The sequence below is a fragment of the Dermacentor albipictus genome, chromosome 9 (genome assembly GCF_038994185.2).
Source record: "Dermacentor albipictus isolate Rhodes 1998 colony chromosome 9, USDA_Dalb.pri_finalv2, whole genome shotgun sequence".
Classification (NCBI taxonomy): domain Eukaryota; kingdom Metazoa; phylum Arthropoda; class Arachnida; order Ixodida; family Ixodidae; genus Dermacentor; species Dermacentor albipictus.
The window spans coordinates 62,552,705-62,580,618 of NC_091829.1; the positions used below are offsets into that span (position 1 = coordinate 62,552,705).

Genomic DNA, 27,914 nt, shown 5'->3' on the forward strand with positions numbered 1-27,914 from the left:
CGATGAGCTTCTGTTCCTAGGCCACGTCATCAGCAAGTCTGGAGTCCGCCCTGACCCGCAGAAGACAGCTGCCATCGCAAAGTTCCCGCAGCCCACCGACAAGAAGGCAGTGCGTAGATTTCTTGGCATGTGTGCCTACTACAGGCGATTTGTCAAGGACTTTTCGCGCATCGCTGAGCGGCTGACACAGCTAACTAAATGTGACGTCGAGTTCAAGTGGGAAGCGCCGCAGGCCAACGCATTTCAAGAACTGAAACGACGTATGCAGTCGCCGCCCGTACTTGCACACTTCGACGAGCACGCCGATACCGAAATCCACACTGACGCCAGTAGCCTAGGCCTCGGTGCCGTCCTAGTCCAGAGAAAAGATGTACATGAACACGTGATAGCTAACGCTAGCCGGTCGTTGTCAAAAGCGTAAGGCAATCATTCTGCAACCGAAAAGGAATGCCTCGCCATCGTTTGGGCTACAGCGAAATTTCGCGCGTACCTATACGGCAGGCCATTCAAAGTGGCCAGCGACTACCACGCGTTGTGTTGGCTAGTTAACTTAAAGGACCCTTGAGGACGGCTGGACGGTGGAGCCTCAAACTACAAGAATACGACATCACTGTAACATAGAAGTCTGGACGAAAACACTCAGATGCTGATTGCCTATCACGCGCCCCCATTGACCCGCCGCCGCAAGATGACGATGACGACGCCTTCCTTGGAATAATAAGCGCGGAAGACTTCGCCGAACAGCAACGGGGAGACCCGGAGCTAAAAGCCCTAGTCGAGTATTTGTAAGGGCACACCGACGTTGTCCCTAGAGCATTTAAGCGTGGATTGTCTTCGTTCACGCCACAAAACAACCTGCTCGTGAAGAAGAACTTCTCACCTGTTCGCGCCAGCTACCTTCTTGTTGTACCGTCAGCGCTGCGTCCAGAAATACTGCACGCCCTACACGACGATCCAACCGCTGGGCACCTCGGATTCTCCCGGACGCTGTCGAGAATACAGGAAAGGTATTACTGGCCGCATCTGGCCGCCGACGTCGCCCATTACGCCAAGACATGCCGAGAGTGTCAGCGACGCAAGACACCACCGACAAAGCCAGCAGGATTGCTACAGCCGATCGAACCTCCTCACCGACCATTGCAGCAGATGGGATGGATTTGTTGGGGCCGTTTCCGATGTCAACATCCGGGAATAAGTGGATCATCGTGGCGACGGACTATCTCACCCACTTTGCTGAAACTAAAGCTCTACCAATAGGCAGCGCAGCCGAAGTGGCGAAATGTTTCGTCGAGAACATCCTGCTGCGACATGGTGCCCCAGAAGTCCTCATCACCGACAGAGGAACGGCTTTTACAGCAGAGCTCGTCAACTGCCTACCATCCGCAGGCGAATGGTCTCACGGAACGCCTGAACAAGACCCTCGCCGACATGCTAGCAATGTACGTCGACGTCGAGCACAAGGCGTGGGACGCGGTCCTGCCGTATGTAACCTTCGCTTAGAACACGGCGGTGCAAGAAACAACACAGATTACGCCGTTTAAGCTGGTTTACGGCAGGAACCCGACGACGACGCTCGACGCCATGCTGCCCCACGTCACTGACGAAAAGAATGTTGACGTCGCTGCCAACCTCCAGCGCGCTGAAGAAGTCCGACAGCTCGCCCGCCTGCGGATCAAGAACCAGCAGAGGACCGACAGCCGACACTACAACCTCCGACGACGCTTCGTCGAGTACCAGCCCGGCGACCGTCTTTGGGTATGGACCCCGATACGCCGACGAGGACTGAGTGAGAAACTACTGCGACGCTATTTCGGACCCTACAAGGACATCCGACGTATTGGAGCACTGGACTATGAGGTCGTGCCAGACGACATTTCGCATTCACAGCGGCGCCGCGCACGATCTGAAGTCGTCCACGTGGTGCACCTTAAACCCTTTTACGGACGCTGACGAACTTACTTTTTTACCTCTGCGCTACAAGTGCTTTTGTTTATTACTTTCGTTTGTTTACAGCATCGGGTCGATGCTTTTTAAGAGGGCGGTATCGACACGTGTGCTTATCTTTATCGGGCGACCACATTTCGCCGCTTAAGAAATGTAATCGCACAGCGCGGCACGCGCATGCATGTATCCGAAATTTCTGGAAAGTTATCGATGCTTCTACCCGGCTGTCTGTTGTCGCCGGACCTTGTGTTATCTAATTTCATCGCGTGATGCGAATGGTGTAGAACATTGGGGAAGGCACGCGGGCCCGAACGATTAGTCTGGAACATTCGACGACTGCTGTATAAAAGCCGACGCACTTTACCCGCTGATCAGATTTTCGACGATCGCCGAGCGTGTTCGCCGCTATCGTTGTGCTATAAGTGTAGCCTGTTTTGTGGGCACAGGTTCGCCCAATGAAAGTTAGTTATGTCGTTCACAGTATTGCGACTGTGTTCCTTGACGTCACGACCACGTGACAATATTACTAAATGGGAAAGCTTTTTCTCAGATCCACGGCTTTGGCTTAGGTGAACCCGAACATAAACTCTCCATCTTTTGCCTATGTGTTTATCTCGAAATGTAAGGAAAAGTTCATGAAAGAGAAAATTGTCATCCGCCAGGTCAAAAAAGATTTGTCCTCCTCCGACATGTTGTTAAACGCACAAATTTCTTTTGTAAACACAAAGCTTTCATTCTCAGAAACCCGCATAGTTTTCCCGTACATCTATGGTGTACGTGTGGGCACAACAATTCATTCCTTCAAGAAATTGAGCTTAGATTCGGATACGTGGTCATGTCGAGGACGAACCCAGCATAGCCTTAGGTTTTTAAAGCTTTTAAGAAATTGTCGAAATTGTTATACAATAATGCACAGTTGTCTTCGTCTGCGTCTGGCGTTTCTACATTCCATCCAATTATTACGACTATATTGTAGGATTTTTTTTCATCAAGTCTAAGGTAACAACTAGATGCGCAGCCGAGCTGAACTCCTCATGCGATTATGCACTTTAATAAAGAGCTCCAAAAACAAGCACTGCTACTAATGCAAGGCTTGAGAAGCGTTACCACTGATTTCATTCGTTGCGACGTGGACATGATACGTTGAACAGCGAACCGAGACAACCTGTCTCGTAGTTGCGAGAAAGTTATCTTACATGGCCAGGTAGCGTCTTATAGCGCATGTTGCATTCCGCCTATTTAACTGGGAACGCTAAACATTATAAATGCACATATAGCTACCATAAGTCTGGTAAATGGCATCAGGAATTGCTCAAGTATAATCTACAAACTATCCTAGTGATTAGAACAGAATCGCACGGGTGCGTGCAGCTTGATCAACGCAGCGAATAGTCTGTTCGATCTTGTCGCCAGGGGAACCTAATTTCATGAAACGACAGTTCAATTTAGGATATTCTGCTCAGATTTACATGCGTAGAACTGTGCACCTGAGAGCAAGTGGGGATGCTGTTTAAGTGTATCGTGTGCGATACCAGACACGAGCTTCCTCAATCACCAGCAAGACGAGGCGTGGTAGACCAACGTCTAAAAACCTCCCCACACTTACCCTGGATGGTGGATGTGCGTGCAGTCGTGTAGTACTGCGTGTTGCTTTGGTGAACCCGCGTGGTCTGAGGATTTCTAGAACAGAAAACAAATGAACAGTAAGGCCTGAGGTGATTAACAGTGGCGTAACAAAAATTGTTTCCGAGGCCAACATTTCGGCAAGTTGATGCAACTCATGAGCACAAGTCTCCTCCTTGAAACGTTTGCGCCCTGCGACCATAAGGTAGTCAAATACATTGATCTGATACAATATACTGCCAGCTACGAGATCGATTTGAACAAAAAAGTTATTTGGCAAGACAAAGGGCCAAGCTATTTCATCTATACCGAGGTATAAGATCAATAAACAAAGTCAGTATCATCGCAATACAGACATTGTATATTTGAATAATGACTTGCTCATTAATGGAACACTTAATGTTACATTTGTGCGCAAACACGCCTAATACCTTAGCTAACGACCACAAATACTGGCGATCACCGCGATGCCTTTATGAGCAGAACTTGCAAACAAGGCTATAGGTGCTTGTCCCAAAGTGAACGTTCCTTGACGCCACTCCCTATTACAAGTGATTTCCGAAGCACTGATCAGGCCACCTACAACAATGCATGAGCGGGAAGCCAGTGTCTAACAAGCATTTCTCTGTTCGCCGCCTCTTGGTCACCCTCCTACTCGCAGATGTTCTCGGGACTTCCAGAAATCTGCCTGGGCTACACATGTGTCGCCATACTTAGTACATAAGGGTCTTGGTGATTATTACGAGCAGGCCTCGATAGTCCATATCAAATTTTCTCGCAATATTACCAGGAAGGACATATGGCGACACTGTGTATGGGAGTTTTCTGTCTGACGTCGTGATGCCTATGGAATTTCGGGATATTATAGAGGTCCACGGCGTTCTCTAGAACGTTGCATAACCTGAAAGATGTTTATGGCTGCTTTGATATAGATTTCTTCAAATTAAACATTCGTAAAATGTTTTGATTCACCGGCAGTACATCTTTCGATAAAGGTCTCTCACCTACAGTACATAGCATACGCTGACAAACTGTTGCAATGCTTACGGAAATTTGTGTTCACGAACGTGAGCGACCTGCTGACACTCTGTGGTTTCACATATTTGGACGTAAAATCACATGCCCTCCTAATTGAGCAATAATTTTGCCTATGTAGCAATAAAGAAGCAGCAGATAATAACGTACTGATTTAGGAAAAGATTTTAACCGTCATTTTCCTTCGCTTGCCAGGCGCGCATTGAAACTGTACTGGCTCTGCGAGAACGATGCCCAAAGTGACCCCATCGCGCATTACAATGCATGCAACAAAACAGTGCAGCACCAATGTATCTTCTAGGTAATATGGTCGGAACCTGCATAGCTTCTGTTATACTGTGATTTGTCTTCGGGTAAAGTCAATATTCCGAAATTATGGGTGTGCCAACAGTCGCCTAAGCAGGCGCTCTTATGAATACACCGAATACACTTGGATGTGGGCCCGAGGGTATAGATTGAGTTATGTATATCCCAGAGTCGTCTTAATTCAGGTGCCTTTTTTGAGAGTTCACAACAACACACTTTGTATACGGTAAGAGAACTGACGCAATGTGCACACAATGACGTTAAAAAAAGGGAAGCCAGGTAATACTCTACGCAAGCAACAAGTAGCTCAGAACCTAACAAACCATTGATTGGTACCCTGAAACTGTCGAGACATTGTGGAATATGTTTGGCCTATGAACTCAAAGCTCGCCCAACAAAATAGTGATGCCTGTCATTTAGCGATTGTTCATGGCGGACACGCACACAATTCTAACTACCAGGGAAACGAAGAAGAGCCATTTCTCAAGCGTCCCGGCCAACCTGCCACCGCCGGTTTTGTCGCTCTAGCGTAAGTTTCTTTTTTTGAGCACACGCTACCTTCCGTGGGTAAACGTAGATTCACTGTTTCATTTTATGAGCCTTGATTTAAATCAACATCTTGCTCCTTACTATCAATATGAATTCCATAAGCTGGTGTAAGCAAACAGGCAACGAGCCTTCAACTGTGCTGCATATTGCAGCATGTTAACAGCATGGAACATCGGCCGAGTTGTTATGGCTTCATGATCGCGCCCTTTGCTGTTCCCCTTCTTCATGACAGTTTCATAAGATAACCTGTAACCAGTAACTCTTGCGCTAGTTTCTACGGGAGCATGGGAATTATGGGAGGTACATGCATTTGCCCTAACTTCCCCCTTCAGGCTTCAAACGGCATAGTGACTTTGTAAACTAGTTATTTTCAACATTGTCCTGCGTAATGAATAAATCTTAAGATTGTCCGACGGCAGGATTCGAACACAGGACCTCTAAGCACATGGATCCAATATTGAAACTATTACGCCATGGACGCATGTATCAACAAGCAATGTGAAACGCCTTTATATAGTTATTGCGGGCAAGCCAGTGCCTTGAGACGCTTGGGGCATTTCGACTTGGCCACCTCGACAAGCTCAGTCGTTTCCATTAGCACCGATTGTACGTATTTGAACCGCCTTTCTCACTTCGAAGTGCATAGATTGCTCTGAGATTTACGATAATGAAGGCAGACAAAGCTTAATAAACGGCTCCGCAACAACGCGTGAATAATCAGACAAATCTATGTAATTCTCATCATTCCGATGATGGCTCAACGATTGATGTGTCCGAGTACTCTCAAGTATTCCGTAGGAAACCCTATGCTTTCTGCTGTGTCCATGTCGGGTCGCTCTCTTGCAAGAAGGAAGTATGTTAACGCCAGCTCCGCCTGCCCAATGCTCAAAACTGCTGATGCAGTTCCTGTTTCAGACATCAGAACTAGCGCTCCCCTTGAACATTTAGAAGGGGCAGGCACAGTTGAACTCCGGTAAGCATTCCCTGTAGGCTCCGAGTTCTTTAGCAATGAAACGTTTCTTAATGTCGCCTTACCTGGCTCCGTATTGTAAACTTGCTGATACCTCCACCATTACAGCGCGGCTTGTGCTGGGCTTTTTCTGATCGATGCTGCTTGTGGGCCACAGCTGCAGGAGACTAGGGCTACCGCTGGAATAGGCACCTGTATGTTATCAAAGAACATAAAAAAGTGCTAATTCCCAGCTCTGCAAGGCCAATTCATAGGAAATGACTTTTTTATCGTCGAGTCAAAATCATTTAGTGGCAGAAGAATCCTACTGCAGTGCTTGCATATGCGGTGCAATTTTCTTTATGAAACACGGTATTGAATGCATGCAAGACTTTGTGGCCATAAGAGAGCCGACCACGCAAGATTCTGCAATGTTGGCCTCTTCGGCAGATTATTACGCTTCATTACATAGCTTGGGCAGAACAAAATATTGTTCGAAGCGAAAATGAACATTTGCGTTTCTTCAGCGCGCAAACCTTGACCCCATATATTTGCTGCATCATCAAATAATATGCGCATCAGATGCTTCACAATGTTCGTGCTCTTTTTCATCTATTGCGAGCCGCAGACATAGCCTGCTGTAGACGAAGACAAAGAAAAAATGAGAGGATGTATTTCAGACGAGGTACTACCAATTTTTCTTCGAAACCTGTGCAATCTCTGCAGAATTTGTTGACCTGCTATGATTCATACATGCGTCTGTCAACGACATACTTGCATATCAGAAGCCGGTATCCGAATCACACTTGAGGACTCCTCTAGATGAAGTTCTTTAGGAAATACAGCCTAGAAGCGATGCATTTTTATGAGCTGATTACAAAAACAAAATTGCCCATGCTACTGGAATCTTGAGTATATGCAAGTATGAAGTGGCTTACAGAAAGGAAGACTGGTTGAAGTAATTACGAGGTTTACTCACAACCATTTTAGCCCCCATAACCATGCGCAGCTCGCCCGACGCTGCCGGCCTGGCCACGCAGCGGCGCGCCATCTTTTGGAGGCGGCGCCAAATCCGCGCCGCTTAACTCATTGGCCTCTGCTTTTGAAAACACTGGTCACCATATTTTAGCGCCGAAATTGAGTTAATTGTATGGGGTGCTGTATTTCTGTTTTCAACGTCGTTATTCGAACTGACCAAGTAAACTTCAGCGTACGAGAAATTGCTGCTTGAGTGATGTCAGCAGGCAAGAGTAAAAAATAGGAGTGAGTGATTGAAAACATTATTAAAGACATTTGGCGAATTTGCGGAGTGGAGCGATAACCACCCCAATCTAGGTGATGGCCCGAGGCGTTTGACATGGGTGATATCGTAGGCGTGCCGGACGCCCCAAAGTTGATCGGCGAGGTCGTGCCTGAGAAGCATGACCTCCCATAGCGCCCAGTGGTTCGAGACTGACATGTGTAACCCTTTCACCTGGGACCCTTTCTGCTCGCTACCGTTGGAATCGGAAGAAAAATATCTTCAACTTCTTCGCGCAGTAACTAGCCTATGTGTTGCGGTCCTGTACAGGGAGTTGAAGGCAGTAAACTGCATTTTCTTAATTTTGACTGGTTCCTCAGATGATCTCGTTTTGATCTCCCAACGATGCCCATTTGTTCTCGTTTTGCTTTCGCCCCATTCACCTCCCATTCTCTTCTTGGTTTCCTGGATAACAGCTCCGGAGTTTTGCTGAACGTCTCCAGAAGGTTGCCAAGAACTGGAGATGCATGTATTGTGTGCGTGTGTGTGTGTGTACGTGCGTTTGTGCGTGTGCGCGCATGTGCGTGAGTGTGCGTATTTGCGCGTGTGGGCGTGCTTTCGCGTGTGTGCGTGTAGAAAAAGATGGAGAGAAGAAAGGAGAAGGCGGGAGGGGCCAAGCCCAGTTGCTCGGGTACGCGGTGTCGCAACACACCAAATGCCTGCTTAGGCAAACGCCCCTGCGGGGCTACGTGTATTTCATGCTTCAAGCGGCTCTCACTCCATACATCCCTGTGTAGGCCATCGATAGACTATACGACAACATTAAAATCTGGCAGATCCCACGCCCTGTGGGTGTCGATGCTATGCGATGCAGTGTGCGCGTAGCCTACAAAGTTGACGAAGCGACTGTGAGAGCACTGAGATGTAGACAGATGTTTGGTGACCTATATGACAGACATGTCACCAATTTCACTCATGAAATGACCAATCAATTGCAGGAGAGCTGTTAAGCGCTAGTTCCCCTAGGATCGTGTCCGCATGGAAACAAAATCTCGGAGACCCGCAGCGGAGTTTAAGCAGGCGTTAAGGACTCTCCACACGTGGGCCGATCCCGAAGATAGTACAATGCCGGGTCAACCCGCTGCAGTGGTGTAGTTCGCCATTAAGAGACCCACATACACAGCCGCCTTGGTCATCCTTCACAGATTGGAAAGGCAGCGAGTTTTTATGTTCGTCATGCACTCTTATACTATACCAATTTTGGTACGTACCATAACGTTCATAACGTACATGACACGCAAATCATGAATCTCCTGTTATGACCTGTCATTTCTGTTCGTGATATAGTCTTGACATACTATACGATATATTGGAGATACCAAGTGAACAAAACGACCATGAGAGCACCAAGATGTAGGAGGCTGCTTCATGACCTACATGACACTCGTGTCATATCCAAATTATGCCCTATCATTGATGTTACTGATGCGTTCTAGTCATATATGCCAATTTTGTGCCTACCAAGTTAACGAAACGACCATGAGAGCACTAAGGCGTAGGCAGCTGTGTGATGACTTACGTTAGGCGCATGCCATGATATTCATGTCACGACCGATTACTTAGGTTCGTCATACACTCTTTCATACTATGCGTATTTCTACTTGACGAAACGATCATGAGACCTTCAAGGTGTTGAGACAGACAGAGACACAGACACAGACACAGACCGAGACAGAGACCGAGACACAAACAGAGACACAAACCCAGACAGAGACACAAACCCAGACAGAGACACAAACCCAGACAGAGACCCAGACACAGACACAAACCCAGACAGAGACCCAGACACAGAGACACAGACACAGAGACACAGACACAGAGACACAGACACAGAGACACAGACACAGAGACACAGACACAGAGACACAGACACAGAGACACAGACACAGAGACACAGACACAGAGACACAGACACAGAGACACAGAGACACAGAGACACAGAGACACAGAGGCACAGAGACACAGAGACACAGAGACAGAGACACAGAGACAGAGACACAGAGACAGAGACACAGAGACAGAGACACAGAGACAGAGACACAGAGACAGAGACACAGAGACAGAGACACAGAGACACAGAGACACAGACAGAGACACAGACAGAGACACAGACAGAGACACAGACAGAGACACAGACAGAGACACAGACAGAGACACAGACAGAGACACAGACAGAGACACAGACAGAGACACAGACAGAGACACAGACAGAGACACAGACAGAGACACAGACAGAGACACAGACAGAGACACAGACAGAGACACAGACAGAGACACAGACAGAGACACAGACAGGGACACAGACAGGGACACAGACAGGGACACAGACAGGGACACAGACAGGGACACAGACAGGGACACAGACAGGGACACAGACAGGGACACAGACAGGGACACAGACAGGGACACAGACAGGGACACAGACAGGGACACAGAAAGAGACACAGAAAGAGACACAGACAGAGACACAGACAGAGACACAGACAGAGACACAGACAGAGACAGACAGACACTCTCAGAGAAGGAAAGTTTTACCAGAAAATGCTTCGCATTTAAAAGATTAGTGAAAGTGCATATGTAAGAGTCGTGTTGTAGTGCTTATATTAGCTTGGAAAGCAACGAAGAAGTGATATTTTGCGAGGCAATGACACCTAACTGTGCAACAGAGAGCATAAATGTACGTTAAAGTGGGGACACTATAGTTAGGTATGCAAGTGTTCTAGCTAGGGACACATATTTCTTAACTTCCCAGAAATTGCGTGGAGGGGGTAACAACTTTATTAACAATCTGGCAAATTCGTCACCTGGGCCTAGGCCGCCCCCGAGGAAGTCCGGAGATCCTTTCTCCTCGACGCCTCGCGGGCTTGCTGGATGGGCCATAGTTGATTTTCGAGGTTTGAGCTGCGCAACGCGGCTGTCCATCACGCCGCAGCTTCATCTGGGGAAACTGCTCTTTCTTTGCATATAACCTCAGATTCCCAGAAAATGTTTCTAAGAGATGCGTGAGCCCTGCTGGATAGTTTGCAGTTATCATCTGAGTAGATGTCCGGATATATCCTCCTGAGATGGATGGTGTTGGGGAAGGTCTTTGTTTGTAGGTGCCTCCAGTCTACCGCTTGGGCCCTGTCGCGTTTGGGGTTAGAGGGCGGATAAACTGCCTTGAGTTTTTATAAAATTTTGCAATATCACAGTGAAATTAAAAAAAGGAATACGCTAGATTTAGTAGCAATAACTGCGGTGGAAGCTTCCTAATGACGACCAACGATGATAGGGCAGTTAGCATTAAGCCTATGTAGGGACAGACCGCAAAACTGAATACTCGTCCATTTACAATGTGAAAGGGAGGGGAGAGTCTAGTAAGAACGCTTATCGCGTCTTCGCATTCCATAAAGAAAATTTAAGTAAACGCGGCTTGCCAACCTCCGGTACTAAAGATTGCAGTTTTAGCATCTCTGAATTTTTTGAACTATAGTGTTGTTGCATACGGGTATATTTAGGGCAAATTCATTTCGAACGTTCTGCTCCTCCGGTACAACCATCTGAAACACCACCCTAAGTGCACACCTTACTCTGCATTCGTGCCAAAACATCATTAAACTGCAATTCTGGGATATTATGGGCCGAAATCTTAGGAATAATCTGGTCACCTGGGGCTCGTCAACGTGCGCCAAATGTACTGTACACAGGTCTTTTTGTATTTAGCCGCGATCGGAATGCAGCCGCCGCAACCACCACTTTACCCATTGACGCTGTGCTTAGGCGCGCAATGGTAAAGCCACTAGGCAACCACGTGGGGTATCTAAGCAATATCTTTGTCAACAAAGTTCAACGGGTTTAAGAGAAAAAAATATGGTACCAGCACGACGAACACACAGAGTCTGCTTGACAAATAAAAATTGAGAATAATGGTGAAGCACCGATTTCAATTGCTACTGAATCGATGACTGCGTAGAATGTACAGTCTCGGCTTCTGCCCCGATCTCCTGGGAGCGGGCGTTTGCACTTCACTGATGTGAAAATAAATTGATTCAAACATAGGTTCTGTATGAATTTGCACGCATCTGCACAAATTTCTTACTAAGGAGAGTGATAAGGCGCCTCCTGCGGAAACCGACTTGGCGGCTTTAGTGAAGCGTGCCTTCATGCGCAATAAATGCGCCACTGCCACGGTGGACGTAGGCAATCTCTCCTATATTTGTTGCAAAGGCGAATGACCATCGCCTACGTACCGTCGAGGCTGTACGACTGGTCGGCTATCGGTCGGTGCTGCGCGTTCCGTTGGCAACGCCAGGCATCGTCAGAACAGCTGCAAATTAAAAGTATTGGTATGAGATACAAACAGCTGTGACAAGAAGTTGAAATTATCTTTCATTACAAGCAAGTACCGAGAAACCAAAGCTCTGTTTGGTAATCGAGCTGGTTCCAATGTTTTGGTCTCACTCAGCGCCCTTACCATGGGTCAACCGGATGCCTAGGTGATGGACAGGATCCGCATCATCGAGGCACTATAAGTAGCCAATTGAAACTTTTTGGCCCCGTAATCTAGGTGTGTTCCAATTAGGCATTTGTAAAAGATGATGATGATATGTAGTGTTTAATGGCGCAAGGGCCAAGTGTGGCCAAAGAGCGCCAAGGCAGTGGTGACGAGTACTGAATGAACTAATGGCTGATGTGATGTGGCTGTAGAGAGGCCTAAAACTAAGAGCTATAAGTTGCATAAAATAGCCAAAGAATAAAAGTATGAGAATGGCTGAAGTAGGGTATGCTATAAGTATAGGATGTACAAGAATGGTGTAATAGTGTTACATGAATAAAAATGGAAAGGTGATTGTTGTTGACGAATACCACAACAGCTTCAGCTGATCCCTTGAGTACAAGGGCCTGGAGGCATGTGCTAGAGCAAAGGTTCACATCGCAACAGTGGCTTCTCGCAAGAGGCCGTGTTACGAATTTCTTGCACAGAAAACGTGCAGCGTGTCAACGTCGCTTAAATAGGCTAATGTAGATTGCATGTGAAATAGCGGTTCTCTGCCTAGAAACAGTGTCAGGTGAAGTGGTATACACTGACTGTATGCTAAAGGGAAGTGTTTTTTCCTCTCGACTAGCGTTTCGCGGCATTCTAGGAAGACATGCTGAACACTGAGTGTCTCCTCACATCTACTACATATTGGACGTTCACCGCCACTCAACAGAAAGTTATGTGTACCATAAGTGTGCCTTATTCTGAGACGACAGAATAGGACACCACTTCGTCTGGGCTTGGTCAGTGATGGCCACTATCCTAAATGTGGCTTAACTTTGTTGAGTTTATTATGGGTTTCAGAGTCCCATATATGCTGCCAGTAGGTTCTGAGTTTTTTCCGTAAGTATGGCTTTAGGTCTGAGACCAGGACGGCTGCGGACATGTTGGAAGCTTTTGTGTCTATGGAGGTAGCAATTCGGTCTGCCAGGACGTTACCTTCAATGCCTCTGTGTCCAGGCACCCAGCATATCGTTACATGTTGGCCAGAGGCATAAATGGTACAGAGGAGACAGAAAAGATCTGCAATTACTGGATTTGTGTGGTTGAAGCATGACATCAATGTTTTCACAACGCTTAATGAGTCTGTGTATATGACCGCCTTATGTAATTTTAACTGTTTAATGTGTTTCGCAGCCGACCACAGTGCATAAGCCTCTGGTGTAAAGATGCTTGTTTGAGGGTGCAGAACATTGGACTCGGAAAATAATGGGCCGACGGCTGCGTATGACACGCCAGCATGTGATTTAGACGCATCTGTGTAATACTCTGGACAAGGGTATTTAAATTGTAATTCCAGAAAATGCATACGAATGTGCGCCTCTGAAGCGTGCTTCGTTACCTCCACAAATGACGTGTCACACTCAATGATTCGCCACAACCACGGTGGAAACGGCTTGGCAGAAGCCATTAGACGATTTTCACGGATAGGAACATCCATCTCCTCGCTCAGCTTTGTCACACGGATCGAGAATGGCTCTCTGGCTGTAGGTTTGTTATGAAAGAGTGTTGCAGAGGTCATATCGTTTATGGTGGGATAACAAGGATGGTTTTTGTTAGCATGTACTTTCAGAAAATAATTCAATGTAGAATATGACCGCTGCAGATCGAGCGACCATTCATTCGATTCGACATAGAGGCTTTGAATCGGTCTCGTCCTAAAGGCGCCGGTGGCGAGGCGGATACCAAGATGATGCACCGGGTCCAGCATCTTGAGAGCACTGGGTGTAGCTGAGTGATACACAACCGCACCGTAGTCTAACCGCGATCGTACAAGGCTCCGGTAGAGGTTCATGAGGTATTTCCTGTCGCATCCCCATGTTGTATGTGACAGTATTTTCAGGATGTTCATTGTTTTAAGGCTTTCAGCTTTCAAATACTTGATATGCGGGATGAAGGTTAGTTTTGAGTCGAGTATTATGCCTAAAAATTTATGTTCAGTGTTGAGTGGTATGTGTTTTCCATGCAGCATAATATCAGGATCTTGTATCAAACCTCTCTTTCTAGAAAAATGTACACAGGAGCTTTTGAGGGGCTTAGCTTGAAGCCATTTTCATTTGCCCATTGTGAGACCTTGTTCAGTCCGAGTTGGACTTGGCGCTCGCAGACAGCAAGATTACAAGACTTAAATCCCAATTGCACATCGTCTACATATATTGAATAAAACATTGAGGATGGAATGACTTTGTGGAGGGAATTCATTTTCACAATGAAGAGCATGCAGCTAAGCACGCCTCCTTGTGGCACACCAGTCTCTTGAGTGTATAGGCTGGATAGGGCATTGCCCACTCTAACACGGAACGTGCGGTTAGTCAAGTAGTTTTCTATCATATTTAGCATGTTGCCGCGTATGCCCATCGCAGAGAGGTCTCGGAGGATTGCAAATCGCCATGTTGTGTCATAGGCTTTCTCCAAGTCCAGAAATACAGAGAGAAAAAATTTTTTGTGTGTATAAGCCTCCCTAATATTTGCCTCAATGCGAACTAGGTGGTCTATTGTTGACCTACCCTCCCTGAAACCACACTGAAGGGGATCAAGTAGACGGTTGCTTTCCAGGAAATAGATTAGACGCCGATTTACCATTTTTTCATATAACTTACACATGCAGCTTGTTAGTACTATTGGCCTATAACTACTGGCTAATGCGGGGTCTTTGCCATGCTTATGAATTGGGATGACAATCGCTTCTTTCCATGAGGATGGAATATGCCCAGATACCCACATGGTGTTGTAGAGGGACAAAAGTGTGTTCAATGTTTCTGGATGCATATTCTTGATCATTGCAAAAATTATGCGGTCACTACGTGGTGCTGAGTTGCTGCAAGAAATGAGAGCAGCTTTCAGTTCAGCGAGACTAAAGGGACAGTTGTAAGGTTCATCTGCTGCGCATTTTCGGTCAAGGCGCTCTCCCTCTATGCGTTCCTTGAACTTTAGGAAAGTTGGCGAATAGTGTGGTGCACTAGAAATATTTTCAAAATGCGTACCCAGGAAGTCTGCCTGATCTTTCATGGTGTTGCCTTGAGCGTTTACTAAAAGAAGCGGGTGTGCTTCCCTGCCCTTTAATCTGTTCACGCTGTTCCATACCTTACCCTCATCTTTGTAAGAGTTGATACTACATATGTACGTTTCCCAGCTTTCTCGCTTAGCACCTCGTCGTGTTCTTCTGCCCTGTGATTTTGCCTTCTTAAAATTAATGAGGTTCTCCGTAGTTGGAGAGTCACGAGCAGGCTCCAAGCTTTATTTTGTTTTTTCCGTGCCTCTTTGCATGCGTCATTCCACCAAGGCAAACGACGCTTATTGGCAAGTCCGTTAGTTTGTTTTACGCATTTTTCAGCGGCGTCAAAAATAAAACCTGTTAAATATGCCACAGCATCACCTATGTTTAAAGAACTCAAATCATCGTACTGTAAATATGTGATCTCTTGAAACATTTTCCAACCCGACGAGTCGATTTTCCATCTGGAAATCTGTGGAGCGGGATCAGCTCGTTTTGTTAAAGTTAAGAGAATAGGGAAGTGGTCACTTCCATAAGGGTTTTTTCGGACCTTCCAATCAAGGTACGTCATTATAGATGGAGAAGTTATGGTTAGGTCTATTGATGAGTGTGACCTATGTGTGGTGCTATAAAAGGTGGGTTCTTTTTTATTGAGAAGAACTGCACCGGTACATAAAAGAGTCTTCTATAGTACGCCCTCTTGCATCACAGCGCGAGTCGCCCCAGAGCATATTATGTGCGTTCACATCACCTGTTAAAATGAATGGTTCCGGAAGCTGATTGACTAGTGTTTCAAGATCCCTTAGTTGCAAGCGATGTTCGGGTGGTATGTAGAGGGGACAGACCGTAACCAACCTGTTGAAAAGAATCGCCCTAACTGCTACAGCCTCAAAATTAGTTTGAAGGTGGAGGTGTTGGCAAGCAACTGACTTCCGGGCTATAATAGCCACGCCACCAGACGCGGCATGGCCATCATCGCGATCTTTCCGGAATAATGTGTGTTGTGTTAAGAAATTTGTATTTGATGTTGTCAAGTGTGTTTCCTGAACGCAGAACAGCCTAGGATTAAATTCTTGTATTATTTCTTTGATATCATCTAAGTTGTTTAGAATGCCACGGGCATTCCAATCAATAATTTGTACATCCATTTTATGAGGATGAGAAATGTTCTGTGTTCAGGTGTGTAGTTGGGTACTTTAGGTAACAGGACTGTCGTCTGGCCCTGTTATGGGTTTTTTGTTTGTTTTGGCGAGCTCGAGAGAGCCATGCCGGTGTTTCGGCACCAAACGTGCCGGTGTTGTGTCCATCACCTCCTGGGAAGCACTGGACGCCCGCGCGTGCGGGCTTCTCGCTTGTTTGTCAGACCTCGCCTGGCGAGGCGTGGTCTTGAGGCCCGACGTACCCGGGGTAGCCGGCCTCTGTGTCTTGGTAGGTGGCGCAGGTTTAACTGCTTCCACCTCGGGGGCGGGGGATGCCACAGCCAACGACTCGCTGTGCGCGGGCCGGGCAGGTGGCGCAGGCTGGTGCGGCGCTGTCCCCTGACGCGTCGCATCGGCGTACGTTTTGGTGTGGAATGGGGAGCACCTTTTTCGTGCTTCCTCGAAGGAGATATTTTCGTGTACTTTTAAGGTGATTATTTCCTTTTCTTTTTTCCAGTTGGGACAAGATCGGGAGTATGCTGGATCTTCACCTTCCCAGTTTACACAGTGAGGTGTTGCTTCACATTTATCTGAGGCGTGGCCTTGGGCTCCACATTTCGCACATGTAACTTTACCACGGCAGCTCTGCGACCCGTGGCCAAATCTTTGACATTGGAAGCATCTTCTTGGATTAGGGATGTATGGTCTGACAGCTATCTTCGTGTATCCAGTTTCTATTGTTTGTGGCAGATCACAAGTGGCAAAGGTGAGGATCAGGTGCTTTGTAGGAATTTCTTTATTTTCTCTTGGGATAATGATTCTTTGTACGTTAATTACATTTTGCTCTTTCCAGCCTTCTAACAACTCTGTTTCGGACAAGTCAATGAGATCTGCATCAGATACTACACCGCGTGCTGTGTTCATAGACCGATGGGGTGAAACGGTAACAGGTATATCTCTAATTGCCACAAGTTTATTTAGTTTGCTGTGCTGTTCTTTATCATGGATTTCAAGGAGGAGGTCCCCGCTCGACATCTTGGTGACCTTATAGCCTCGGCCAAGTGCATCAGTCAAGCCTTTAGCGACAAGGAAAGGAGATACGGTTCTAGCTGGTTTCTTTTTTTCGCTGTGAACGACTTGGAATCGGGGGAAAATTTCTTTTGGTTTGACTAGGCTTCGAATTTGACGTAGTAGTTCTGCGGAAACCCGCAAGGTGCAGAGAATCCACCCGTTCGTAGCAATAGCTACGCACGGGGGGGATGTCTCATTTTCCCTTTATTCATTACTTCTCTCCACCTTGCGGGTTTCCGCAGAACTACTACGTCAAGCTCTTGCCTTTGCTTCGTGTTGTCGGCAAATTCGACTTCGCCCTGCCATCTGCTAGCCGCCTGGTTAGCTCAGATGGTAGAGCGGCTGCCCCGGAAAGGCGGTGGTCCCGGGTTCGAGTCCCGGACCAGGACGAATTTTTCTTCAACTTTGAGGCTTTTCTTTCGAGGAACCCGTATGGGTTCCCTTTGTAGCAATAGCTACGAACGGGTGGATGTCTCATTTTCCCTTTAGGCTTAGAATTTCATCGGTACGTCCCCTCTTTTGAGGGTGACGATCAAGCAGACATGGAAAAGCAGGTGTTCCCATAATATTTCGGATATTTTCGGCGGCAATGGCGGCCACCCACCATGGAGCCCAACAGGGGGACGCTGTAGCACTTAACGTGTAAGGCTGCAGACGCCAGCCGTGCATTGCTGCTATAACCTAATATAACATACCCAAGGGAGGGCACATACACAAGGTTAACCCTAGCCGCCTAGAAAAATTATGAAGTGACGGAAGAAAAGCGAAGATAGGACAGTAAAAGAAAGAAGATAGGAAAGAAAAAGATTGAAGAGGGGGACAGGAAAAGGCGACTGCCGATTTCCCCCGGGTGGGTCAGTCCGGGGGTGCCGTCTACGTGAAGCAGAGGCCAAAGAGGTGTGTTGCGTCCACCGGGGGGCCTTAAAGGTCCGATCACCCGGCATCGGCTCAACCTGCAGGATCCCTCTTTCCCCGGACACGGCTAAGCCGCGCACGACTAAACGCGGGAGGGTCCAACCCTCGTGTGCTCGGGTCCGTGGTGTCGCAACACACCAAACGCCTGCTGAAGCAGACGCCTCTGCGGGGGCATTTGTAAAAGTTTGAGGAAGTTCTTGTCACTATACCCCACGTTGTTTGCGACAGAATTTTAGGAATGTTCATTGTTTTTTTTTGGCATTTCTGTTCAAGGTACTTAAGGACTGAGTGATTAACTGTGATATAGAGCAGAGAACTCTTGCTGCGTTGGCGGTATCCGTAGTAGATTTTCTCTTCTCTTATTCTTGCCCCCCTCCCTTTTCCCTTTCGCAAGTGCAGGGTAGCCAAACTGGCTCATTGTTGGGTAACCTTAATGCCTATCATTAAGCATATCTCTTTATCAGGCGTACAATAAAGGTTAACTTCGTGCCTAAAATGCTGCCTTAAAATTTAGTGCTCTCTATTCACAGGTAAGTGTAGCTCATGCACCTCAATATGGAAGACCGGAACGACGCCTCTATTTCTTGAAAGAAGGAACGAGGGACTTCTCAAGAAATGTGGCTTAAATCAATCCTGTGCTGATGTTGACGCTTTGCTCAAGCCAATTTCAACTTGTCGTTCGTAGAATGCAAGGCCACACGAGGTACATAGAACCGGCAAGTCATCAACATCAACGGATTAAAGCATACGTTGCGGAATACATGAACGTGCTAAATTCATTTTTTCACAAGAACAATGATACGAATAAGTCGCCCACACCCTGGTAACCCAATATTCTCGATGAATGACCTGGACGGAATATTGCCAGCACTAATATTCTACGTTAGCTTCGATAAATAACTTTCTATTACATTAAGCATGTTGCCTCGAAATGCCCGTTTCCGAGATGTCGCAAACTTCCGCAGGCCCAGGTGGGGTGTAAAGCGTTTTTGACATCAAGAAACAATGACAGAAAGAACTGTCTTTAAGCAAAAGCTTTACTGATGTAAGACATAATCCGCATGAGGTGGTCAGTTGTGGATCGGCTGTCTTTAAAGCGTCGTTCATAAACGTCAAGTAGTTTGTTTCGTTCAAGAAAGTAATAGACCATGATTAATCCTCTTTTGTAATAGATTAAACGAGCAGTTTCGTGTCGCCATAGGCCACTAACTTGCCATAGAAGATGTGTCCTAGCCCTGTTTCAAGATGGAGAAATAAATAACCTTATTCAGTGCTATGTAAATTTATATTGTTGCCCACATGGTGTTCAAAACTGGCGATAGAGCAACTTGCGTATCAGCCTGAATGTGTTTTATTATTGCGTACATAGTCTGACCATTTCCCGGAGCAGACTTCTAACGAGGTATTTAGGACGTTCCACTCTAGGTAGGGCATGAGTGTATATAATGTTATGTTGAGGTTTTCGAGGAGAATGCTTTACCTCAAGCTGAAAAATTTCGGCTCGTTATCAATAAAGAGGCATCCACAGGAGAAAAAATTACAGCGAGAATCACGCCAAAGGGGGCTATGTGCATTTTCGTCTCAATATACTATGTGGGATTCGAGAAGTTCATCTATAAGGCTCGGAAACTCCTTCGCGAATTTGGTGGTTAGGAGGTATGCAAGTGGATGAGACTTGTACCAGCCTGTCGAGCAGCAGTTTTCGGACAGCAACAGTTTCAAAGGTCGTTCGGAGTTGTAATTGATGGCTGGGAATTTATTTGCTAATATAGCCACACAACCCGACGAAGTGAGACCATCGTCGCGGCCTCTCTTAAAAATGACATTGCCTAGGAAAGTGTGTGTGTAGATATTACGTGTATTTCCTGAACAGACAGAGCTTTTAAGGATTGATAAATTATGTGGTCTTACGTGCCATAGACACGATTTGATTATGAGGCGTGCCGTAGTAGGGAACTCGGGAATAATTTGGTCTACCAGGGGCTCCTTAACGTGCACCTAAATCTGAGCACACGGGTGTTTTCTCATTTCGCCCCTATCAAAATGCAGCCGCCGTGTTAAGAACTTAACCCCGCAATCTCGTGCTTAGCAGCCGAACACCATAGCCACTAAGCAAACACAGCGGTTCGCAGCACTTATGCACTAAGTTTCTAAATAAGTTGTTTGACATCATCTAAATTGTGTAGAAGTCCCTTTACATTCATTTGCAATGTTAGTGTGTTCATATTGCAGAATACATTTGTGCTGCCTGTCTAATATAAGACTGCTAACTTAGCTTACAGAGTCCTTTTGATTCTATATGACGCAGGGTTACTGTGGGTTATACGGTTCGAAGTGAAACAGTGGTGCCGTTCGACTAGGAATCGTGTTCAGCGCCCTTCTTGAAAGCGGTGGTTTGGCAACGCCTCGCCTGGAGTGACAGTATCTTTAAATGCCACAAACTTAGAATTTGATGAGGTTTTGTTGGATGGTGGTGCAACGCTGGCTGCACCCGCCGAAGGGGCTTGTTGCCCAACATTAGGCACATTCTTCGTGGGCAAGGCTGCTGCGGCACTGTCCCTTTATGCACCGCATCAGCATACCCTATGGTATGGAGAAATGAGCCGTCTTCTTGCGTCCTTGACGCGTATTCACGCGTCTTTGAAATGTCTTCACGCGTCTTTGAAACCTTTTCACACGTGTTAGAAGTAGACGTTTTCTTTTGCTTTTACAGTTGTGATCTATTTTTCTATTTTCTATGTGGCATAAATTCGGGAGTGAGAGTCCCGGTCACCGTCACAGTTCGCCCACTGGCTGGGTTGCTTTATGTCAAGAAATATTTTGAAATGGTGGCTCACCTCGCGGTGTCTTTCGTAGTAGACGATAGTTTCTCGATGCCAGCGTGGCTCGTTCTGGGCCAGGCGTGAACGGCACTAGCGGTGGACACAACAGGTGCGTAGTTGGTGCTTCCGCTGTCAGTGGCATCTGCACCGTCCGAGAAAACAGCAGAGGTGGTTACCCGTCACTTTGCAGAGGTCATCCAAAGAGCATGAAAAATAAATGGTGGCATGCAAAACGTTTTAGTTGGGCTTTAGGGATAGGGAAGGCTGGCTGCTGTGTTCGCCTGTGCAGTGCGCTTTTTCTATCCCGAATTCTGGAATTCGGAGCTCAGTGCACGAAAAAAAATTCACATTGACGTAAAAGACAATCACATTTAAATTAATGGAATGTTAATTTTTCTAAAAATAAATACGCTGCAAACAATACAGCAGATTAGAACACGATCATTTTCAATGCGAAAGACGACAGGTGATATTCTTTCAGTGCGCTACAAAGCTCAAACCTACTTTTTTTTACAGCGTGGCTCGTTCTGGGCCAGGCGTGAACGGCACTAGCGGTGGACACAACAGGTGCGTAGTTGGTGCTTCCGCTGTCAGTGGCATCTGCACCGTCCGAGAAAACAGCAGAGGTGGTTACCCGTCACTTTGCAGAGGTCATCCAAAGAGCATGAAAAATAAATGGTGGCATGCAAAACGTTTTAGTTGGGCTTTAGGGATAGGGAAGGCTGGCTGCTGTGTTCGCCTGTGCAGTGCGCTTTTTCTATCCCGAATTCTGGAATTCGGAGCTCAGTGCACGAAAAAAAATTCACATTGACGTAAAAGACAATCACATTTGTTAATGTTAATGTTAATGTTAATTTTTCTAAAAATAAATACGCTGCAAACAATACAGCAGATTAGAACACGATCATTTTCAATGCGAAAGACGACAGGTGATATTCTTTCAGTGCGCTACAAAGCTCAAACCTACTTTTTCCAATTTCAAGCAAGAGGTAGTGTTTGATGCTTCATTAAGGTTGCAAAGAAACTTATGTTAAATTCAATAAGCAGGCTTTGGCACACGCCAAAACTTCTTTTTACCAAGAAGGACACCTCTCATTGCAAAGCTGCTTAGTTAGCAACGCACAAAAGGAAACTTCAGCTCGGAGGCTTCTGTCTAAGTGCGTGGGAGCAGGGATATTGTTTTTCTCGGTCACGCTTGCACCAGATTTGATGCAGGCCATCGAATGTGAAAAACAAATGATGAAATCTTGTAACTGCCATAAACTAACCTATTATTGAGACGGTGAGTGTCTATATAAGAAGTATTGAATGCGCTAAAATTTGGAAAAAAAGAATATGAAGCTTGCAACTGTGTAAATGAGCAATAAAAACGATATGATAATTCTGGAATGTAAATTGACTAATACCCGTAAATTGAGATAAATGATGCGCAGTGGTCTGAACTTTCTCACAATGAGCTAGGACTTTTGGAAAATGCCCGGAAACCTTTGTAATTTCTGTAAATTGTATATTCATAGATCAAACTCGGCCGCTTTACCTATTCTATATCTAGCGGTTCACAGGACTGCTATGTTTGTTTTACGATGCGAGTTACTAAATTGCGTAGGTTGTGTTTCAAATTTCGCGGAACTTGCCAATTTCCGGGAATTCTGCCATACCATCCAGGCCCTAAATGTGCAATTCCCTTGCTGCAGTCACTAGAACATTCTAATGGAACGAACATCGTTCATGTCAGTCAAAGAGCTGTTACTAAAAGCATTTCGGCATTTTACATGTTGAGCATGAAAATTTCAAATGTTCCCCGAGCCGAAGCTTCCTAATAAAAAGGAAATGGTTTCGAAAGCATGGGTGCTGCAGTGAAAGCATGGCTGCCGAATGGGGTCATGAACTCGGGTGTTGGCACTTTGATTACTATTGTACCCCGATATCCACTACCTCATATAGGTGAACGGGGTGTGTGCAAAAGTGAAGCTGCAGGTTCTGCATAGCGCCTATTCATTGTTAGCAGTAGACAACCTGATCGGGTCGTGGACGAAGAAAAGGAGACAGAACAAGTGTAAAAACTCCATAGCCAGGAAAACTATGTCGTGATAAGATAAACGCCAGCTTCAACCAATAGTGAACAATTCTTCAAGAGTCTGGGCATCCTCTGCAAATATTTACCTACGTCTGTAGCGGAAGTTCCTAGGAATGCATCTACAGTTAGCCATGCATGTTTAGCAACTAATTACAAACAAATATGGCCCTTATCCACTGCACGCCTTCGAGACCTTCCACACTGATTAAAATAGGCCACCCAATGCGTATATGTGAGGGTCGTGTTGCGGGCATAGGATAAGATGGGAATGACTTGCAGAATTACAAGTTGACAGGGCAGTATCGTTGGATAAAGTAACCGCAGCAATCTCGCCACACTCCAGTAAACATAACGACCGCGTGTTTTCCAGAATACTAAGAAGGTGTGGCTGGTTTTTCGTAAGGTAGACAGAGAGCTGTCTTAAAGTTCCTCTCACAAGGTTTGGCTGTTGTGAATACACAAGCACGGCTCGTAAATTAAAAGGTGTCTACCACGTGTGAAACGTATAAGCGACTGCTTGGAAGGAAACAGTTGCAAACAGTTGGCCACGTGCCCTTCATCTCGAAGAGGTCGCGGAAGAGGTCGCTGAGCAAGAGGTCGCGGGATCGAGTCCCGGCGACGGCAGTCCCATTCCGGTGGGGGCGAAATGTGAAAACACCTGTGTACTTAGATTTAGGTTCACGTTAAAGAACCCCAGGTGGTCAAAATTCCGGAGTCCTCCACTACGGCGTGCCTCAGAATCACAAAGTGGCCTTGCCACGTAAAACGCCATAATTTTTGTTTCTTCTGGAAGGAGCGCCGGTTTGAGAGAGCTGGTCAAAATCCCGCTAACAAATGTATATGTGTAATGCTAACTGCTTACAACAACACTTACTACTGCACGAGAATTAGGTTGATCATCCAACGACGGAATACCAACAAATAGATGTGTCGTACGAAAAAAAACCTATCGGAATATATAATAGAGCAGGGGCTCGTCACGTTAACATGACGTAGGCCCTTTGCGGAGAAGGCAAAGAAGCAACACCGCTTTAGGACAACATTCGAGGCAGAGAGGGAGATTGTCTGGAAGCAGTAACACTAGCCTGCTGACGGCACAGTAGCACGACAGCTCGATGTCATCTATCCTCTCCCATAACGAATGCACTTAAATAATTGTATTACCAAAACACTCCCTTGACGGCACATTGGCAATTTACTGCCTTTAATTTAAATTTGCAATGGCGCCCGGTAAGAGGCCCTTCAACGACAGGATCCTCAAGCAAGCATTTAACGTGAAGAATAAAACATGCGGTTGGCTTGCTACGCATTGGTAAGTTCGTTACTCTGGCCCCATTCCAACACAACATCCAAGACATATCGAGAAGCGTTCATTGCCTTTACGAATGAATTCATCGTGTTGAAAATGAATTGATTCGAAACTTGAGGCACGTAGAATACGCGTAGTGTTGACTCTGTTAGCACTCAACTCATCCGTATGAATTTCACACTACTACTGCACATCAGCAACTGACTTGGGGACGCTAGTAAGGCGTCCGTATGACCTATAAATGCACCGCCATCAGGATCGATTGAAACGATGCCTCCTCTGTTAGATGTTAAGCATCTTCGCGAGTGGTGTCGATGGTTAAAGGCCATGCCATACGTACCATTGACGTCCGTGGCATTGGTCTGGCGCTTCAATGCCTTCAACGCGTCATTGATGTACTCGTCAATATACCTGAAATGAGACATACATATTGGCTTTGGCCGGTGCTCCTAGTTACGGCAGAATATACCCGGACATTGTTTTTGCCAAGCAGAATTTGGAACAAGGGAAGTGCTTCTTTGTTAATGAAGGTAAAACCTGTAATGTATCTTTTTATGAAAAGCATAACTTCCTGGATGGCATAGCTGAACGGCGCACTCTTAAATTGCGTAATTTCTTAAATCCTGACATGAAGCGTGAAATATAGGAAAACAACGAATGATGCTAGAACCAAGACAGGAAGATGCTAAGTTGCAAGATTACGATATAATTATGTAGTGCCATCCCCTCCAAGGTGACCATTCTAGACTACGTGCGTATAGCTCTACGACGTCATGCGAGTCAACTGGAAAGCGCTAGTCATACCTATTGTGACAGGATGGCCGCACCATGAGTAGCATGCGGAAATGGTGGGTGACAGCTTAAAATTATGCTTTGGGTAACGCAAGGTTATGTTAGGTTTGGCTGCAATATATTAGCTCTCGTACAAGGGCCGTGCCAGTCGGCCGAATCAGTCACCCAGCCGCGTCCGCAACAGCTGTGCCAGCGTGCGACCACGCATCTTAAGATTTGCAGTCGGCAACTGTTCTCGCCATTTCACGATAACTTTCGCACGCTCTGCTAACGCGGCCGTTCGCAGTCGTGCCAAAATGACATGGCCGTCGCGGCGTCCCGGTAGTGCTTTCCGATTTGCCTTAACCTTTCCTACGAATGAACACGGCGTTCACTTCAAAGATATATGGCGTTTTTCTTTAGGCACATCTTTTATATTTCCTGAAAAACAAGTAACAACGAAAAGTTCAGTAGTGTTCTCACTTACTCACACATCTCTTGCGTGTTTAGCAAATGGCACTATTTGTGGGATGTTTCGTTGGGCTCCTGGAGTACGCTCACTCGACCGCCAACGGAAGTGTGACCTACTGTTTCATTTATTTATATCCTTGTGTTTCACGTTTCAAAAGCCAGATTTTGCAATGACGAACTCTTGGATGGTTCACGGAATTTAATTTCACCCCCTGGGTTTCGGTAATGCGCACGTAAATACAAGTTACGGAGCTTTCATACCTTTCACAATGTCTGGTGAAATGCCACTGCGCCTGGAATATTACCCGTGATGTCGAGCTAAGCAGCTTAACATCCAAGCCAGTGGGCTACTGCTACAAGTGTGCGTTGATCAAACGCAAGCTAAATTAAACACACACACAATATATATATATATATATATATATATATATATATATATATATATATATATATATATATTCTGTCCTTATTGTGTTTCGGGTGCATGTTCTTTGGTATGGGAGGTATTACCAATCTTTCCGTCGTCTCTCTCGGGATGTCCATCTTGACATCGTGCTGAAAGTGGTAACCTATATCTAATCTCTCTAGGATGTGTCTGCCTGCTCTAGTCTTAGAGCGGCGTTCATATTGTGCCCTACATTGCGCTTCAATGAGCTTGTCTATCGTGTTGTGTAGGCCTAATTGCAGCAACTTGTCCGTGCTGGTGCTGATCGGTAGTCCTATGGCTAGTTTGTATGTTTTCCGAATGAGGCATTCTAGTTTGATCTTTTCCACGGCCTGCCATTTTAAGTACGGTGCCACGTATACTATTCTACTTATTACGAAGGCCTGTATTAACCTTATGGTGTTTTCCTCTTTCATCCTGCTATGTTTATTTGTTATCCTTCTGATTAGCCTCATGATTTGCGCTACAGTTCCCTCCAGTCTTCTGAGGGTTTTTCCGTTGTTGCCCTTGGCTTCAATGATGAGCCCCAACACCTCGATCCTATTGACCTTGGGTATGGGTTTCCCTTCGGCCGTTTTTAACTGTATCTCCTCTCTATGGGTGAGATCGTCCCTGTAGTTGCCTGGTTTGCGACCTCTGCGAGTCAGCCAAGTTATGCTTTTTTTTGCACAGCAAACCATTACGAAAAGTAAACAGCATTGTTCCTGCTGACTGACATGCGGCTGCCCGTAGGGGTTTCAAGGTAAGGTCGCAAAGTTGCTCGCTCTCGAAGGTACCCAGGTCTGGAAAGTCGAAGAGATGGAATCTAGGTAGTCATCGAAGTCATTATGCTCAGCTTTAGCGTGTGGCAAAGGGAGACGGGATAGGGCGTCAGCGTCCGTGTGACAGCAACCGCTCTCTTTGTTAACGGAAAAGCTTTACTTTTGAAGGTGCAAAGCCCAGCGGGCCAACCAGCCTGACGGGTAACGCAGCCGGGTGAATGAGTGAATGATGGTCAGTCACTATCATGAATGCGCGGCCACGTAGATACGGGCGGAGCATCTGAATGGCGAAGACGACTGCTAGACACTCGAGTTTAGTAACGGTGTAGTTTGTCTCCGCTATTGTAAGTGCTCGACTAGCGTAGACAATGAAATCCTCAAGGCCACCGCAGAGCTGAAAAATCACAGTGTCAACACCCACATCGCTGGCGTCAGTGTGCAGCTCAGTTGACGCCTCCGGATCAAAATGCCGTAGAACCGGTCCAGAAGTCAACAAAAATTCCAGCTGTTGAAACGCCGACGCGCACTTAGCAGTCCTCATTGCAAGTATTTGTGAAGGAGTGAGTGAGAAGGAGTGACGTGAGCGGAGAGGGTAGCTGTGCGAAATTCTTGATCAAGCGCCGGAAATATGAGCAAAAGCCCAAAAGCTTCGCAGATCTGTCGCCATGTGTGGCTGTTGGAATTCGCGAACCACTGCTATCTTTTCGTGGTCTGGTGGTATGCCGTCTTTGTCGACCAGAAAGCCTAATACGAGGGCTTCACGCTCACCGAGATGACATTTCTTCGAGTTTAAAATAAGGCCAGCTTGCTGGATACAGTCAAGAACAGCGACAGGCGCTGACTGTGCTCGTGAAATGTCCGGCCGTAGGTAATGACGTCGCCTAAATAGCACATGCAAATTTCCCATTTCAGT

General features: G+C 46.3%; 1 protein-coding gene across 2 annotated transcripts in view; it reads right to left on the reverse strand.

The window, feature by feature from the left end:
* LOC135919773 (uncharacterized) overlaps positions 1-27,914 on the reverse strand; it is an 80,015-nt gene that overhangs the window by 23,651 nt on the left and 28,450 nt on the right. The window contains exons 5-11 of one of the 2 annotated variants that reach the window (XM_070526128.1): positions 24,894-24,964; positions 21,672-21,767; positions 21,183-21,309; positions 11,936-12,012; positions 6,493-6,619; positions 3,551-3,624; positions 881-987 (exon numbers count right to left, since the gene is read on the reverse strand). In XM_070526128.1, the coding sequence (XP_070382229.1) occupies positions 881-987; positions 3,551-3,624; positions 6,493-6,619; positions 11,936-12,012; positions 21,183-21,309; positions 21,672-21,767; positions 24,894-24,964 (679 nt within the window). The remainder of the gene's footprint in view (positions 1-880; positions 988-3,550; positions 3,625-6,492; positions 6,620-11,935; positions 12,013-21,182; positions 21,310-21,671; positions 21,768-24,893; positions 24,965-27,914) is intronic. The other variant, XM_070526127.1, reaches the window with a different exon arrangement.